This window comes from Dermacentor variabilis, chromosome 4 (genome assembly GCF_050947875.1).
Source record: "Dermacentor variabilis isolate Ectoservices chromosome 4, ASM5094787v1, whole genome shotgun sequence".
Classification (NCBI taxonomy): Eukaryota; Metazoa; Arthropoda; class Arachnida; order Ixodida; family Ixodidae; genus Dermacentor; species Dermacentor variabilis.
In genome coordinates, this window is record NC_134571.1 from 9,901,954 (window position 1) to 9,918,238 (window position 16,285).

At 46.9% G+C, this 16,285-nt stretch overlaps 1 protein-coding gene and 1 long non-coding RNA gene across 3 annotated transcripts in view; one reads left to right on the forward strand and one right to left on the reverse strand.

Annotated features, from left to right (window-relative positions):
* Window positions 1-876, forward strand: part of LOC142578655 (uncharacterized) — a 148,704-nt gene extending 147,828 nt beyond the window's left edge. The window contains exon 3 of the long non-coding RNA XR_012827282.1: window positions 768-876. This is a non-coding gene — a long non-coding RNA (uncharacterized LOC142578655). The remainder of the gene's footprint in view (window positions 1-767) is intronic.
* Window positions 1-13,526, reverse strand: part of LOC142578651 (uncharacterized) — a 134,661-nt gene extending 121,135 nt beyond the window's left edge. For both annotated transcript variants that reach the window (XM_075688089.1, XM_075688088.1), the window contains exons 1-3: window positions 13,356-13,526; window positions 7,538-7,690; window positions 794-996 (exon numbers count right to left, since the gene is read on the reverse strand). In XM_075688089.1, coding sequence (XP_075544204.1) covers window positions 794-996; window positions 7,538-7,690; window positions 13,356-13,514 — 515 coding nt within the window. In that variant the 5' untranslated portion in view covers window positions 13,515-13,526. The remainder of the gene's footprint in view (window positions 1-793; window positions 997-7,537; window positions 7,691-13,355) is intronic.
* Between the last annotated feature and the right edge of the window lie 2,759 nt (window positions 13,527-16,285).

Here is a 16,285-nt window from a genome sequence, read left to right on the forward strand (position 1 = left end):
GCGTTACAACACCGCCCTAGCCCCTAGCGCACACATCGAGCGAATGGGCTGAGCCCCGCGTCTCTCCCTCTTTTTCCTCCTCGAGCACGTATTCAGTGTCGCTGTCGATGCCTTCACAACAAAGAAGAGGGACGCTGGCGAACGAAATTTTGTAAAAGCTATTGTTAGCGCAGATAAGCAACGTATTAAGGGCTACAAAGGACAGACCAGCTCATTATGTTTGCTGTATCAATGCGATGCTATGAAAGGTTCAGAGAAAAGTAACGTAAAGGTAATCGATTACCATTGTGTAATTGCTCATTTACTTTTGTAGGGGAGCAACTGGTAACTGTAATCAAATACATTTTTGAATGAAGTAATTGTACTTGTAATCAGTTACCTTTTTTTCTGATTTAGACCGGAACTGGGGACTTTGCAATTGTATTTGTGACATTAGTATTTACCAAATGTTTGTCATTGATTGTGAGGCACGAGTAGTTCGGTAAGATCTTTCTAGATGGTAGCGCATCTTAAGCACATATAAGTAGGATGCGGTCAGCTTGGAGGAACTGTGGAAATGAGAAAGTTGTCTATATTTTATCATCGACAGGTAAAAATATATGGATAGGCAGCGCCATTACATTGTTCCTTTACGTGCACTTTTCGTCAGAACTGGTATGATACTGCATCGGTGTGCTATGTCTGCGAACACTCAGTACATGCGCAGAACGTCAAAAACGTCATCACATTGATTGGCAATGATGCACAGTGCGTCGTCTACTACACAGCGGCCTCTGCGAAAGGCGCCGCCCACCAGTGACATCCCAGAGTGTCGGCGGACAGCAGCCGGACGACGTCCTCGGCGTCCAGTTCGAGGAACTCGCGGGTGGCCACCACCGACATGAAGTGCGCCGTGAGGAACTGGTAGGCGCGCTGCTCCTCCTCGGCCATGTTCAGGCGCCGGGCCGCGGAGAACATGAGGATCTGCTGGCCCGTCGGCGTCGTCTCCGTCTCCATCTGCGGCACCGAGCGAGACCAGCGGATACACTTCGAGAATTCGCTGTACTGGAGCGCTCGGTCGTAAGCTACGATAGCTACGGTAGATTAAGGGCACTCACATACACTATAGTTACGTGCGTAAAGTTCTGACGGAGGATGTGCCCCGCCCAAGTTACCTCATAGGGCGCGCCACTCTGCTGCCCTCTGTGTATTTCCTGCGGCGAGCCAGCCGCACGATATGAAGCAGTTTTCTATGCGTTCTTGGCAGTCCTATATTGACTGATGGCGTTTATCTCAAAGCGAAAGAAAGGCTGCAACATACGTCGTAGTGGAGGATTGCAGAATAACTTCGGCCTCCTAAGGTTCCTTAAGCTGCACTTAAGTAACGATACGAGAGAGCGTCTCGCATTTCGCCAACATTCTAACGCTGCCGAGAATCCAACCTGCGGCACCTCGTGGTCAACAGAAGAACGTTAAGGAGCCATAGTGGCAGGTGCTAGCTTTGTGAATCATTTCGCAGCACGACCGGATACGCCGGCGCCGGTCTGAATTAAAAAAGAAAACAAACAAACAAACAAACAAACCAATTGAGTACCACACTTCCGTAACGTGACGAGCCTGTGTTCAAGCGTACACTCGTAGGTAAGCCACAAGTTAAATAAAATAAAATAGTGCTATTGTAAACAACATGCGCTCCAGCTAACCGTCAATAAACTTAGAAAACGGGTCACGCTAGGCAAGAATTTTCCGACTGCCCAGATCCACTATCTTTCTTGCAAATTTGTCTTTTCTTGTTTAGTTAACGCCTATGGTAAATCTTATAAAGAAGATTAACAAAAAAATTGGCTGTTGTTAAGCTCTGGTTAAAACTGGTTGAATTGCGAAAGCAATATCTGCATGGCTACGCTTGTAGTTCTGCCTGTCATGTAACTTGATGTTGGACTTGGTTTAGCTTGAACTTGCTTTGTTAAATTCGATTATAGTGATGTTAATCTATGTTCTCTATTAAAGACAAAGACTTGTTTCCCGTTGCAACCTCTTTCTCTCATTCTTCCTAGCTTGCTTAGCTTTCGCCTGAGAATTTAACTGTTCCGAAGCAGTAAAGCAATTAGGTTCAGATATAGACTCTTCGTCGGTAACTTCCATGGCGAGATTGATCAATCAACGCGTAGCGCACCGCTATATTTGCGGCGAGGAGTTACGGAGTCGCCATCTATCGGAAGCGCCTCGCTGGCGTAGTATGAGGGATCACGTGGCGCGCTCCTCATAGGTTTTGCTGTCAGCGCTCACTGAAAACACCACGCGCGAGCTCTCCCGGACATTTCTGTAAGTACTTTCGAAACGAGAGAAGTTTCTTACTGTCTAAATAATAATCTTGGGCAAACTGAAAGCACACAATCGTTTACAGACGCTATCTCTTTACCGAATACGTACAGTGAACGCTACTGCGCGCAGTCGCCGCGATGGAGTCTCCCGAACCGGCTTCTTGCGTGAAAGGTAGGTAAACGCTGAGAGCTAACTATGTGAAACATGTTCTTATAGTGTTTGTATAACTAAATGGAGCGTAATAGAATGAAGCCTCAATGCAGCGATCGCACAGATTCGCAGCGACCATCTGCGCGTCTGCATGCATGTCCGCGCACTGTTTCGCTTTATCCGCGCGCGCGTTTTCGCACCGTGCCATGAGCTTTAGGCCGCAGAATATGAGCATTTGACAGTATACAAGCAACCATTGTTGCGTGGGCGCTATCAGAGCTGTTCAAAAATAATTTCATTGTAGAGACTTCGACGCCTACGGGGACTGTGATGTGCCGTCGCGAAGATTCAATCTTTTTTTTTCTACTAAATTCTTTGACCTTTCAATACTATTTCTCGAGTTGCGTCGCACTGTATGTTTATCGGTGTTCTCAGCGTGCAATTCCCCGCTGCTCCTTTTTCGTAATCCAGTGCATTAATTCATAACACAAACATGACCATATGCCATGCTTTTTTTAAATGTGCTTCTTACCGCTGCCTTTCCACTCCACTGAACTTGCCAGTATCTATAGCATCGACAAGTTCATAGACCAAACCGTCATTACATTAGTCGGGCAGCGGCCTCTGGCGAGCGTCTCAGTGCGCGTTTTCAGAACATCGCAGACCGGGCGCCGTAGCAGAAATCTTCCTCGCGTCTGTGCTTGCTGCATACCCGAGTTGTAGCCGACGACTGTTTGCCGATTTTATGTTTCGCGAGCCAAGCTTCACACAGCTTCTTGTCCTGCGGACATGTGAATAAGGCTGACACCGTGCTCCGTCGCGTGCGTCCGGCATTGCGGCACCGAGCAGTAGCCTACCATGTTGTGCGCCTTCAAAGGCAGCCACTACCTATTGTAGTGCTTTCAAGCGTTGTAAAGGAGACACATGAAGCGGGAAAATCTCGCCACTAAATGAGGACCGCAGCGTACGAGGGAATTTAAACTCTCGTTTTCAGCTCGCTTCGGCGCGCCCGAAGCAGCCGACGCGGCCGCTATGTCCACGTGATCCCTCCTAGCACGTCACGCCGACGGTGGCGCTAGCTTTTCCAGTGGTGGAACTCGAGGCCAATATCCCAGTGAAGCAGCAACGGAGCGAGCGCAAGGCGAGGAGGTCGCCACTCAACGGAGAGGCGCGGCGCCGGCTCGGGGGCCACGGCACACGCGACGGGCGGCTCCCTTCTAGCTGCGGCTGGGAGCAAGCTGACATCACGCGTCGTCAGTCGTCATAGCAACGGAGAGAGCTGACGCCACACCACCTGCTAAGAGCAGGTGGTGTGGCGAGCAGGTGGTGAGCAGGTGGTCAAGGGGGGGGGGGGGGGGGGGGGTGTGGAGGGCACGGCATACGCGACGAGCGGTTAGACCTGGCGTAGTATTGCTTTCGCAATAAAAATTGAGAAGGGCTGCGCAACGAGAGATGGAACGAGAAGAAATGATAGCGTATCATTAAGAGAAGGGAAGAAAGGACTAGTGGGTGAGAGCGTAAATAGTGCTAGCCGATATTGTAGCTGATATTAAGAGGGAAAATACAGCTGGGCAGGCCATGTTGTGCGTAGGGCGGATAACCTGTGGTCTATTAAGAGTTACAGAATGAGTGTCATGAGAAAGGAAGCACAATCGAGTACGGCAGATAATTAGGTGATGTGATGAAAAGAGAATTTGCAGGTAATATGGTATGCAGGGATATTGCAGATTGCTCTGTGGGGTCCTCCTGCCGTAGACATTAGACATTGATAGGTTGGAATGATCAGCGACAACTTATAATGATTTGGAGTTCTTGCCAAACAGAAATCTAGCAGGTTCGATGACTTTTCGTCAGGACCAAAGGGAAGGCGAGCAGAGCATAGTCCGGCTGCCCGGAAGTTGTGCTGTGCGCCGGCTGACTGCTGTGGCAGGCGGTGTGCGGACACGTGTCTTGAAAAAGCATTGGTGGTGACGAAAGTTGCAAACGACACTGTGAGTGGCTAAGCATGTGCTAAATGTAGAGTCAAGCAAGTGAAGCGAGACATGCCGGTTCGCGGGTGCCGCCATGCGGTGACGTGCTAAGACGTGTTCTTCATCGTTATTACGAATTCTGCTGTATATACGCCCCCACATAAAGCCGTCACCGCATGGCATTCAATAGTCAGTCATCATTGCACCATTTCAGCTGTAATAATACCCCAGTAGGCTATACGTTTATAGGAACTGGGAGAAGGATATCGATGACGAAGATTGTTTACAGTTGGGAACGTTGACAGGAAATCAGCTTGTCGCTTCCAAAGAACAATGACCTCTAAGGCGCTGAATTTTTGTGTGGGAAGCGTGGCGCTGGCTTTCAGCTGTGTACATGGCTCAAAGTGATTTAATGGACGTGGGCCCCTAGATGCTGTTCTGGACTACGTGCCACCATGACACAACGTCCGGACATATGGGCAACGTATTGCCATGAAAGCGTTGCCGACGGGACCGGGATATTGTAACGATTCTCTTTCAGTGCTATTCCTTCTTGCGCTTCGTCAGTCGTCAGAGTGTTCTCCTGTCTGTGTTATCACCGGGTCGGCCAGACAAAACCGGTGTTTGATAAGCCATAGAAACGAGTTACAGGAATTATTGCATTATACCGGCCCGGGCTTCGATGTAACGCATGTGTGAGCGTCTTCAAAGTGCACATGGCTTCATGCTATCAATGCTGGATGCCGTTTATAACGGGCCGGTTTCTGTTGTAGCAAGCCCCCGACGTGAAATTAGTTCAAACCTGTCGAGGTATACTTATACTTTAGCCGAGCCTTTGGTCCACTTGGTCCTATGGAGCATGCAAATACGTTCTATTGATGATTTGTAATCTGACACCGTGAGTCGAAGTTGCTGCGGTTCCCGAAACATCGTTTGTATAGTTGTCGCATTTTAATAGCTCGTAACGGTGTTACAAAAGACGTTCTATTTAATCGTAGATCATCTGCCATGTCAATACTACGAAAGGGGCACGGTTACTCTCGGCATTCGACATGCTGGGGCAGCTCTCTGGCATTTGCGAACCAACGGTTTCGAGGAAGGAGTGAAACGCACACAACTTCTTTCGGCGTGCCTTGATGGAGTGTTTGGTGCACGGGACAATTTAGGTGGTTACACTCACCACCAAGCGCAAGAGAAAAATTAAAGAAAGAAAAAATTGGCCGACGATTACGTTGGTAATGCGATCTTTGAGTGCAGCTTCTGCCTCATTTCAACAACAAGCAACCGCATACAGAACACGCAGTGCCGAACGGAAGCGGTTCTGCGTTTTGCATTGAGCAGCACATACCGCGATCGGCCGCTATCGAGCCGGCACTCTGGCGACGCGCCATCGCGCCATCTTATAGTCGGTCACCGCCGCGGAGAGGGGGAAGAGATTAGCAATTATTATTTAACGTTTCTTCTGAGGTGGAATGAGGAAACGGGTGGAAAACAGGGGTATTGAGTAGAGGCCACACACTCATTCACTCACAGACAGGCCTCAATGGCCGCATAAGGTTGAGGTGGGAAGTAGAAGGGGACGAAACGCTATAACTGTATTTCGAATCACCGCAGCGGCACTGCTCCAGGTAAGGGGACGTATAGGCGGGAGAAGGAGAGCCAGGCACAAGCACTGCCAGAGGAGCCAAATGCCACTGGGGAACGCGCCCCGTAAACGGGGACGCGAGCGACACGGCTGAGAGCCGTCCAGCCACGCGACGCGGAGACGGCGGGAGAAGGGACGGCGAGGGCGGAATGAACAGTAGCAGCGAGAATCACCGCAACGGCGCTGTGCGGATGAATGGGGCGAGAGGATAGGCGAGAGCACGTGATCCGGCTTTGGAGGACAAGGGGAGAGCAAGACTCGCACCGCGCGCGATATGGCAGCAGGAGCGCATGGATGATGACCTCGGTTACGGCGAGGCCGATGGCGACGCGAAATGCGGAAACGGGCGCCAAAAAGCTGCGCTGTAAAACCAAGCCCCTGACAAAGTAGATGGCGAAAATCTAACGTTCATGCACTGACTGGCACTGTGGAAACACAAAACGCAGGTAAAACAGCTCCAAACGTTAAAGCCGAAACCGCCGCTTCGATGCGTTCGCCGCGTTACCTCGACAATGGCACTAGCGCACTGCAGAACCTGCGCACACCTGAGCGCGCCGGCGCAATCTCGGAGGCCACGGTACGCCGTTGCGTGGTGCAGCGGAGGCGCTGCAGCATGAGGCAGCTGGGAAGACGCCGTGGCAAACCTAAACTGCTCACTGTTCTTACACCCGAGTTTGTTCATTCAAACTGGTATTTCAGCGAACCAGTCGTTCCACGAATCGAGAAAGGACGCTTCGTACTGTTCGTGCACGCACCGGGTGTGGCGAATTATGCGACTCCTCTTTGGATTCCTGCAACCGTTACGAAGTGGCGAGGACGAAGCTAGCCGGACGTGGACATTCTCCGGTATTGACATCAGCGTAATGATCGCCCGGCATTTTCGCAAGGGTTTCGATAAATATCTCGCTATCAGTATCGCCCACGATGACGGCACGAAATGGTCGCCGGTTAGCATAGCCGTCACTATTGTCTTGAAGACTGGCCTGCAGCAAGTGCATCCCGCTTACTTTCTAGCGCACCTCTCCCAGACGCAGCTGTATTTCTGAGATGCGTGGACTTGAACTGTGAAAAACGGTGAATGAATATACAGCAGGCTAGGCTGGCAACGACAGAGCCGAGGAGCCTATATACGTGTAACGTTGGTAGAAAACACAGATGTACTGCTTCAGAGGAGAGCGTTTGAGAGGCAGTAATGTTCTTGTTACCAACATTTGACACCTCTACACTGTTTTACATATACTAACCCGTACAAAGGCAGGGTTTTGGGACGATCGTAATGCATACTTTAATATGATATTGAAGTTTTGTTCCTTCATACGTCTCTTTTCATTGTTCGAGCTACACATACGTAAATGTAGTGTAATACCTATCCCATATATTAAATACAGGCCGAGATATTAAATAGGGACCATGAGACAACGGGTTAACCCGACTTCACTGCTTGTGTGTTTGGCGCTATAACACTCACCTGAATGCAATGCTTGACAACATCAGACATGTGAAGACGGAAGGCCGCGTTAAACACGTCGTCCACATTTTCTGGTGTTACTTGCAATTCACCCGTGTTCATGTACTTGAGTAGCACAGCAAATGTCGCTGCGGAAACGCCCGACAATTTGAGCTGGAAGCAAGGAGCAGAAACAACATCAGCTTGCATAGATTTGTCGTCCTTGTACCTTGGAACTAACGTTCTTCCTCTGTTATACGCGGCTTGCGTTTATCGTGAAGTAGGTATGACGCTGAAAATTCGCTTCAAGAAACACGCAAAAACAAACTTTAGTTGTATATTTCTGTATCTTCGAAGTCTGGTGAACATAGGATCCAAGTTCTCGAAAAAAAAAAAAACAGTTTAAGATTAGGCTAAGCAAATGCAATTTGTACAGTAATAATCTCTCACGGCCGCATTTTCGAAAAATCTAAAGAAAATACAATCAGCGATGGAACCATCGTCAAAGTCATGTTAGTTTGTGCGTGAATAGTATGAACTGTGTTTCACCTGAATAGGTTTTGTGAAAGCTGTGTTCTAAACGGGTGAAAAATTACACAAGTTTAGATAATTGTCTCCTAATTCATAGCATTCTTTGGCTCGGCTCGTATTTTTCTTTCCCCGTGTTTAGCTTATTTTCTGCTTCTCTTTCACTGTTGACCCACCCCAAATTTCAAGTAGGTCCACCGACAAATATGGTTTGGCCCACCGCCGAACTTCAGGTTGGCCTAACCCAAAATTTTGGTTGGCCCACCCTCAAATTCAGCTTGGCCCACGCCCATATCCCTCCCAAATTTATGTCCACTCTCTCCCAAGTTCAAGTTGGCCCACTCCAACCACACGTATTTTCTATCGAGCCCTATGCATTCCTATGGGAAAGGTGTCACGCTTTTTGCGTTACAGACACGGTTTTGCACGATTTCGGTAGCAAAGTTGCTCGGGTACTCGCCAAGGGATGTTGCGCATCAAAATTAGAATTCAAGAAAGTTGATCAGACTTCGAAGCAAGATTTCCTTAAAGAGCCCCTCACCAGGTCTGGCCATGTTGGGCTGACAAGCGAAGAGCATACATTGCGCGATAATAATCATGTCTGCATAGTAGTACATCGCTAGTACATCCAAACGCCGTTTCCCTTTTCACTCGTAGCGAATCCGCCCGGAGAGGGACGGTGACGTAGTCGGGCTCCTGCGTCTACGTAATCGGGTCCGCGGTGTGACGTCGCTCGCGGTGACACGTGACTTCGAGAATTATCCAAGACATCTATTATCTGTGTGATATGTTGCTTGAATTGACAAATTGAAGTTTAGAGAAATAATAAAATAGAAAAATGGAATGTCTGCGTGTTTTTTGCTTTACTTCGCACCGAAGCAATTTCTGTTTCGTCTGCTTGTTCGCACATTCGTGCGGTCACGTGCGCAGGCACCGAAAGTATGCCATTTTCTACGGTGTTCCAGCGCATGATCACGCTCTGCGATCCGCTTGTGCTGCCTCAGTATTCGTGTAGCACGGAATTATACTGCTAGTCATGTTTCCTTGTGCACAGCAGGCAAAATCGTGCGCTGCGTGAACGAGACAAGAGCTCGCGCGCGACGCCGTCAGCGAAAATGCGTAGCGCAGGAAAAAAAAAGCGCAGAAAAAAAAATGAAGGCGGGGCCTGTGACGTATTCGTCACGCGATCGTCGAGGTCCGGTATGGGAGAACGCAGGGAAGGAATTTCGCTTGCGTAGGCTAGATGGGGCGAGTGGAGAGAGCGTCTTGCTTGGCAGTGGAGCCCACCTGCAGAAATCATGGGTTCGCGGCACTGAAATATTTCTATCTCGGCTATTAATGAGCCGATTTGAAAAATTTTGCTGCAGAACGCTCCCTAGAGGACACATAACAACTTTCAGCGTATAACTAAAATTTGCTATGGGGCCTGGTGAGGGGCCCTTTAAGAGGAAGCTTTGGCTCGGGCCCAACTCCGATATGGCCTATTCGAATGCATGTGAAACGCAAAAACGTTATTCTGAGATAACCCCTCGACCGATATTTATCAAATTTGTTGCATTTTAGAGAGAAAGTTAAATTGCAGTGACTGTTGGAAGCGAATTTCGGCTTAGGGCCTGAATTTTGTTTCAATGATTTTCAAACATTCGCAAGTTTGAAAACAGTAGAAGCACGAAGTTTGCTAATAAATAGCTCTGCATCAAAAAACAGATATCGCAGTTCTGTGAACGGCACCCATTAGATCATTAAGAGAGGACAAATTGAATATGCCATTTTATATCTTACGTGAATTTGTTACGTCGTGTACAAGGGTTCAGCAAAGGCTTTATTTCCATATTACTAAATTTTTTGACGTTCATGTCTGACACATCAATTCTGTCCACTTTAGATGTACTATTAGCTACAATTCACGGAATTGTGATATCATTTCTCATTGCCGAGTTACGGAGCTTTAAACGTGATAGTTTCGTTTTTGAAACTTTTCAATTTTCACCAATTTTTAATAAGAAATTGACCAGCTAAATAAAAAATTCGAAGCACTAGTCACTTTTAAATGCAACACTAGTTCGTTTTAAATGCAACAAACCTCGTCAAATTTGGTGCGGTTGTCGAGAAAAACGTATTCTCCTTTTACATGTATTTAGATAGGAGCACCCGAGCTAAAGCTTCCTCTCAAAGGGACACTAAAGCGAAACAATAAATCAGTTTAGTCTAATAAACCATTGTTTGAGAACCCTGCGGGCAGACATTTCAAAATAACATTTCGATTATTAGACGAGAAAATGAGGGTAGAAGTATCACTATGTGAATTCCGCGCCGAAACCTCGACGCCGGTACGTCAGTGTGACATCAGGGATTCCAAACTATGTTTCCGCATTTGGGCCGCGTTGGCTGAGTGAAGGTGCCCGAAACTCGCCATGTTTAATATTTGGTTCCTTCAGAACACAATGTAGTCAATCTGTACCGCTATATAGGTAAGTAGGCCCTAGAAGATGCCATGAAAATCCATGACGTCACAGCGATCAGGTGCGGGAACTTCAAGGAGGCGTCGACACCCGTCTTTCGTTCTTCCGCATTTTGCTGCCTTACAAAGCGCCTTATCGTGGTAAGAGCCGTGTTTTTGGTTTTGTAGAAAGGTAATTTACTGATGCAGATGAAATCATTTTTCTCTTTAGTGTCCCTTTAAGGAATATGGAGTGGAAGTGAGCGAAATGGACCGGTAATGAGCGGGGTAAGCTTGTTACTTGATTTATGACTGTAGTGTAATCATTTTCCCCACTTTATAATAATCAGGTTAACAGCAGTTACGATGCGGCCATCGAAAAATCTTTGTATAATTAAGAGAATCAACGTGCACTATTAAAATTGGTTATAGTTATATTCTTACTAGAGGGCGAGAGCGGTTTGGTGTTTCCTGTGTTTAGCGTTTCACAATAAAAATTATGCGCCAACTGTACTCATCTTACATTTAGAAACATAAGGCGATTTCACAGACTTAAGAGGAAACTTTAGCTCGGGCCCAACTCCGATGCCGCCTATTCAGATAGATGTAAAACGCAGAAACGCGTTTCTGGGATTACCACTGGGCCAATGTTAATTAATTTTGTTGAATTTGAGAGAGAATGTTAAATTATAGTGACTGTTCGAAGCAGAATTTTCATTTAGGGCCCAAATTTTTTAAAAGGAGCTTTCAAGAACTGACAAGTCCGAAAAAAAATTGGAAGCACGTAGTTTACAAATTCGTACCTCTGCACTAAGAACAGAAATAGCAGTTCTGTAAACTGCATCCGTTAGAAAGCGTCCAAAGCGGAAAAATCTGATTTATCAATTTACATCTTACGTGAATTTGCTACACTGTTTGCAATGGTTCTGCAAAAGTCCTACTCACATAGTTTATTTGAGAGCCATATATAATGCATCAATTCGGTCCCCTTTACATGTGCCATTAGTTGCAACTTACAGAAATGTGGCATCGTTTTTAATTGCTGAGCTATTGAGTTGCAAACTTGAGTTTCGTTTTCTGAAAACTTGCGCTTTTTAACAATATTTATAACCATATTGACGACATAAATAAAGAATTTGCTACTAGCAGTCAGACTTAAACCTTTCTTTTAAATGCAACAAACCTCATCAAATTCGGTGCAGGGGTTGCCGAGAAAAACGATTTCTCCTATCCCATGTATTTATATAGGAGCCCTCCAGCTAAAGCTTGCTCTTCATTCGGGATCAGAAACTGTAAATCTACGAAAATGCAGTGCTGGAGCAAAATAAATTTATTTTGTCAACATTTTATAACAAAGATCTTGTGATTGGTGTGTACCTCGACTTTAGTAAATCATTCTACAAAATTTGACATTCCGTGCTGCTCAAAAAACTATAATGTTACGAACTTCGAAGTTATTCGAAAAAGTTGGTTTAAACGATGAGAAGCTTTCAAATTTGAAATGTGTTGTGCAGGGACGTATTTCAGGACCTCTTCTTTCAATTGCTTATATAAATGGCCTAATACTTGTTCACCGTAATGCTAAATATGTGTTATATGCTGATGATGTCAGAATCATCAGCATATAACATATCTATGACAGAAAAAATAATGCGCCAACTCCTTTCTAAGCTGAGAATCTGGAACCTTTTTAAACAACTCGCGGTAAAGACAAAAACAAGCAAAGCTGTTCTTTCTCGGCCGATAAGCAAGAGGGAAGTTTGAGTCTGTTATATAGCAACATTGAAATGAAAATTGTTCCTAACATTAAAATATTGTAAGTAACACATAAAATGTATGATTTAGAATGGCCATATAGCCAGTGTTTTACACCAGTTATCAAGCGTCGTTGGTATGCCATATCGGTGTAATACGATGTTACCATGTGAACATTAACTTCGTACTGATAGATGTTTTATCCCTACCATTCGTACGCGTAGCGCAAGCTTTCACAAATTTGCGAAAATTGCACATCCTTCAATTGAAGTTCGAGACAACCGTTTAAACTTCTGCGTGATTCACATGCCAATAAGTACTTTCTTAAAGCTAGAATTTTTACCTGTATTTAAACTTCACGAGTATGAGCTAGGTGTCGCCATTAGCCGTCAGATAAAAAAAAAGTCATTTTTAATCTAATATCTGACTTAAGCCTCAGCCCTCGGCAGAGCACTCGATACAAAGAAGCATGGAAAGTACGTTTTACTAAAAATATTCTAAAGGAAAATTATCATGGATTTTGCCGATCTTACTCAATAAGTATGCTAAACTAGTCATTAACGTTATGTCATGTGTTGAGGTACCACGTGGCAACACTCATGTTGCAAAACGGGGCTTTTGGCTATACAGCGGACTTGCTTATCTCGCATATATGGAATAATCGTTTTGTCGTTTTAATGTCATACCAGCATACAAATTTTATCACTAGAACTTAGCAGTGAAAAATAAAAGTATGTATATAATAATCCGCACGTTATTATAAATCTCGCTAATCTAAGCGGCAACGTTCCTTGCTATTCGGTAGAAGCGCGAGCCATTGGGCTAGTTGGTCCGTCTATGTTCTTATGCGTATTTGTTTCAATGAGCATATGACCGCGCACTTGCGCAGTGAGGAGGTCCGGTATGGAGATACGCAACAAGTGGCTGCATTAAGAGGATTTGCTGTGTTGCGCGTGAGCCGTTCGGCACAACAGCGAAAGCAGCCGCGCCCGGTCAGCAAAGCTGGGGATTTCTTTAGCGCGAGGAAGGCCAGCTATACGGTTTCCTCGCTCGCAATTCCCCCAGCGAGTGTGCGGCGGTGGTTTCGTCGAAGCTTTCGCAACAGCGGCATCGCACCTTGTGCTTGTTCCGGTTCTCCAGCTTCTCGAGGGTCTTCCTGAAGAACTGACTGTGCTTGGTGAGCAACGGGCGGTCGACGTGGAACGCTTGGCCCTCGACGAACACGACCAGGCCGTTTCGCCCGCCGCCGCCGCCGCTGGACAGCGACGACGCCATGGCGGCGGCCGCGCGCCCGCTGCGACAAATCGATTAGCTCGCACGCTTTGCTGCTCTTGCACAGCCGCGCCGCGACGGCTGCGCGGAGGCTGTTTTATCGAGGTAGTAACTGTACGGGGACACCCAAGGTGCAGCCGTCGTGCTGTGTCGACGGCACACGTCCGGCTCGCGCCTGGAGAGTGTTCTCGCAGTGCGTGTGGTTGGAAAAAACGACGACGCTCATTCGGCTCTGCATGTCAGGGCTTCTGCTGCTGGCACGAGTGCTGTCCCCGCACTAGCGTTGCTGCTGAACAGCTGTCTGCAGCACGGTGCATGTACACCGTAGTCTAGACGGAACAGTGAACGCCAAGCTGACGCCCTCGGATCACTGAGCGCAGACGAGCGTCGATGGTTTCGCGTCGGCCTCATTTCGTGACATTGAGGTGCGGTGCCAGAAACACCGCTGGCGGCGTCCTCATCACGCCAGCGTCTTGAGACGCTGACGAGACGCTGCGCAGAAGTTGTCTCGCGTGCGACATCGTGTCAACATGCTGCCTCCACGTTTTGTTTGAACATCGTCCGAATAGTTTGCGAGCGCAACGCTCCATCTTGTTGTCGCTTCATTGCTTTGCTTTCGGACGAAACTGCCGCGTTTCTTTAAACAGCGAGCCTCAAAGTCCCATCACGCCACCATTGTTCCACAGTACGCAGCAATCAACGAGTCACGCCACGTTAGAAAGATGAATGAACGATAGCGCTTGAGAGAAATCTTGAGCTCGGGCCCAGTCGCCTATTGAAATATATGCAAAACGCGGAAATGCTTTTCTTGGATCACCCCGGGGGCCAATTTTAATGACATTCGTTGCATTTTAGATGGAAAGTTGAATTGCAGTGTGCGAAGCGAAATATTCATTTAGGGCCTGGATTTCTTACAAGCATTCTCGTTACAAGTTTTAAAGAAATGGGAGCCAGAAGTTTGCAAATTCGGCCCTTTGCAGAAAAAAGAAAAGTCACCATACTCTAAATCGTATCCGTTAGAACATCTAAAGCGGACAAATTTGATGTACAAATTTAGTTGACGTGAATTTGTCACAATATTTACAATGGTTTCGCAAAAATCATATATACTCATGCAGGAAAAGTGTATTGCAGAGTAGTATTAATACATTACTCTTGTCCGTTTTAGATGTACTATTAAATGCAATTGAAAGAATTGTGATAGCTCTTTAAATGCGTAAGCATTTCTATGCCTACCCAACGAGAAACCTGTCCGTCACGTAGGACGAACGCAGTGGCTCATACCCCCGCAAGCAGGCAAATTTAAATCAACCATACAAACAAAACACAACAGCACACGCTTGAATAAAGGACAAGCTCTAAACAAGCGTCCGAACCATCACTGAAGCGTTGTATAATATACAAAGGTCGAATCATGTGCCATAAGGTTCATAATGACATTGGGCTGCTTGGACATGACTGAGTGTCGCTCCGCAGCAGTTGGTGCCGCCGGGGCACTGTCGCATTTACCGTAATGACGCCAAGACGAACGCAACCACTTTCTGAAGAACAAAAACGCAGAGATGCACAGTATCAGCTGCAATACAGAGAACGCCAGAGACAACTCAACGGCTCTGCGCCGAGCAACAAGAGGGAAGATGCCGTGCCGCTGCCGCCCGACAACGACGTTCCACGGAAGGCTGCAACGCGAAACAAACGCAGGAAATACAAGCGCCCAATACCCAGCGTCACCGGGAACAATACGCCGTCGCCCGACACCTCAAAGAACAACATTACACATCCCCCTCAGCGAACGTAGTGGTGGTTTTGCAACAGCTTCGCTAAGTTAACCCTAATTCACCGTAGTTAACACCAAATCGTGGGCTTTGACTCCCACTGATGGTCGAGGTTTCGAGTGCCTTAACACTATCTTAATTGGCTATGCCTAATTATCTTCACCCTAAAACCAATGGTCGTGGGCTCGAGTGCCGTAATAAACCCTACCCTAATTAAACCTGCCTTATCAAGTTCGCTGTGGAACATGAAGCGAACGGCCGATGAGGGTGGATAAGGGTTTACACTGGTCGGATCATATTCCGTAACATTCATAATCACATCGTGACAGCAGGCTGCGTGGAGATGAGCAAGTGGCACAATGCTTACGCATACTTAGACAACTGCCAGTGACGTTTTTTTTTTTTTCTGCCAGTGAATTTTTTTTTCATTGCTGAGTTAGAGTTGTAAACTTGATAGTTTGCGTCTTCAGAAAATTTGCGATTTTGAGCAATTCTTATTAAAAACCTGAGGGCCTAAATAAAACATTCGCTAGCAACGGTTTCTGAATTTTAACCTTTTATTTTAGTTGTAACAAACCTCGTCAAATGTTACGAAGTATTTACCGAGAAAAACAATTTCTCCTTTTCCATGCGTTCAGATAGGAGCCCCCGAGCTAAAGCTTCCCCTTAACTGATCTCGGCCACGCTGTTCTGTGCTGGTAGCCGGCTGACCGTGCCGCACAAGCTCTGCCGCAGTGCCTTCCAATGACCACAGCGTAGCCGTGCATCACACGGGTGAAGGACGCGCACGTGCGGCAATGGCGCAGCGGTGGCTCCTGGCCCTGGGATCACACGTCGGCTTAGACATGCCATGCTGACTAGCCAGCATGGGATGACCACCGGCTGCGGTAATCCAATCATTAGCACTTCGACGGTCCAACATTTTCGCGAGAACCGTGCCACCATGGTCATATTCTTTCATTGCGGCTTACGGTAGCAGCAAGTAATTGAAAACTTGTG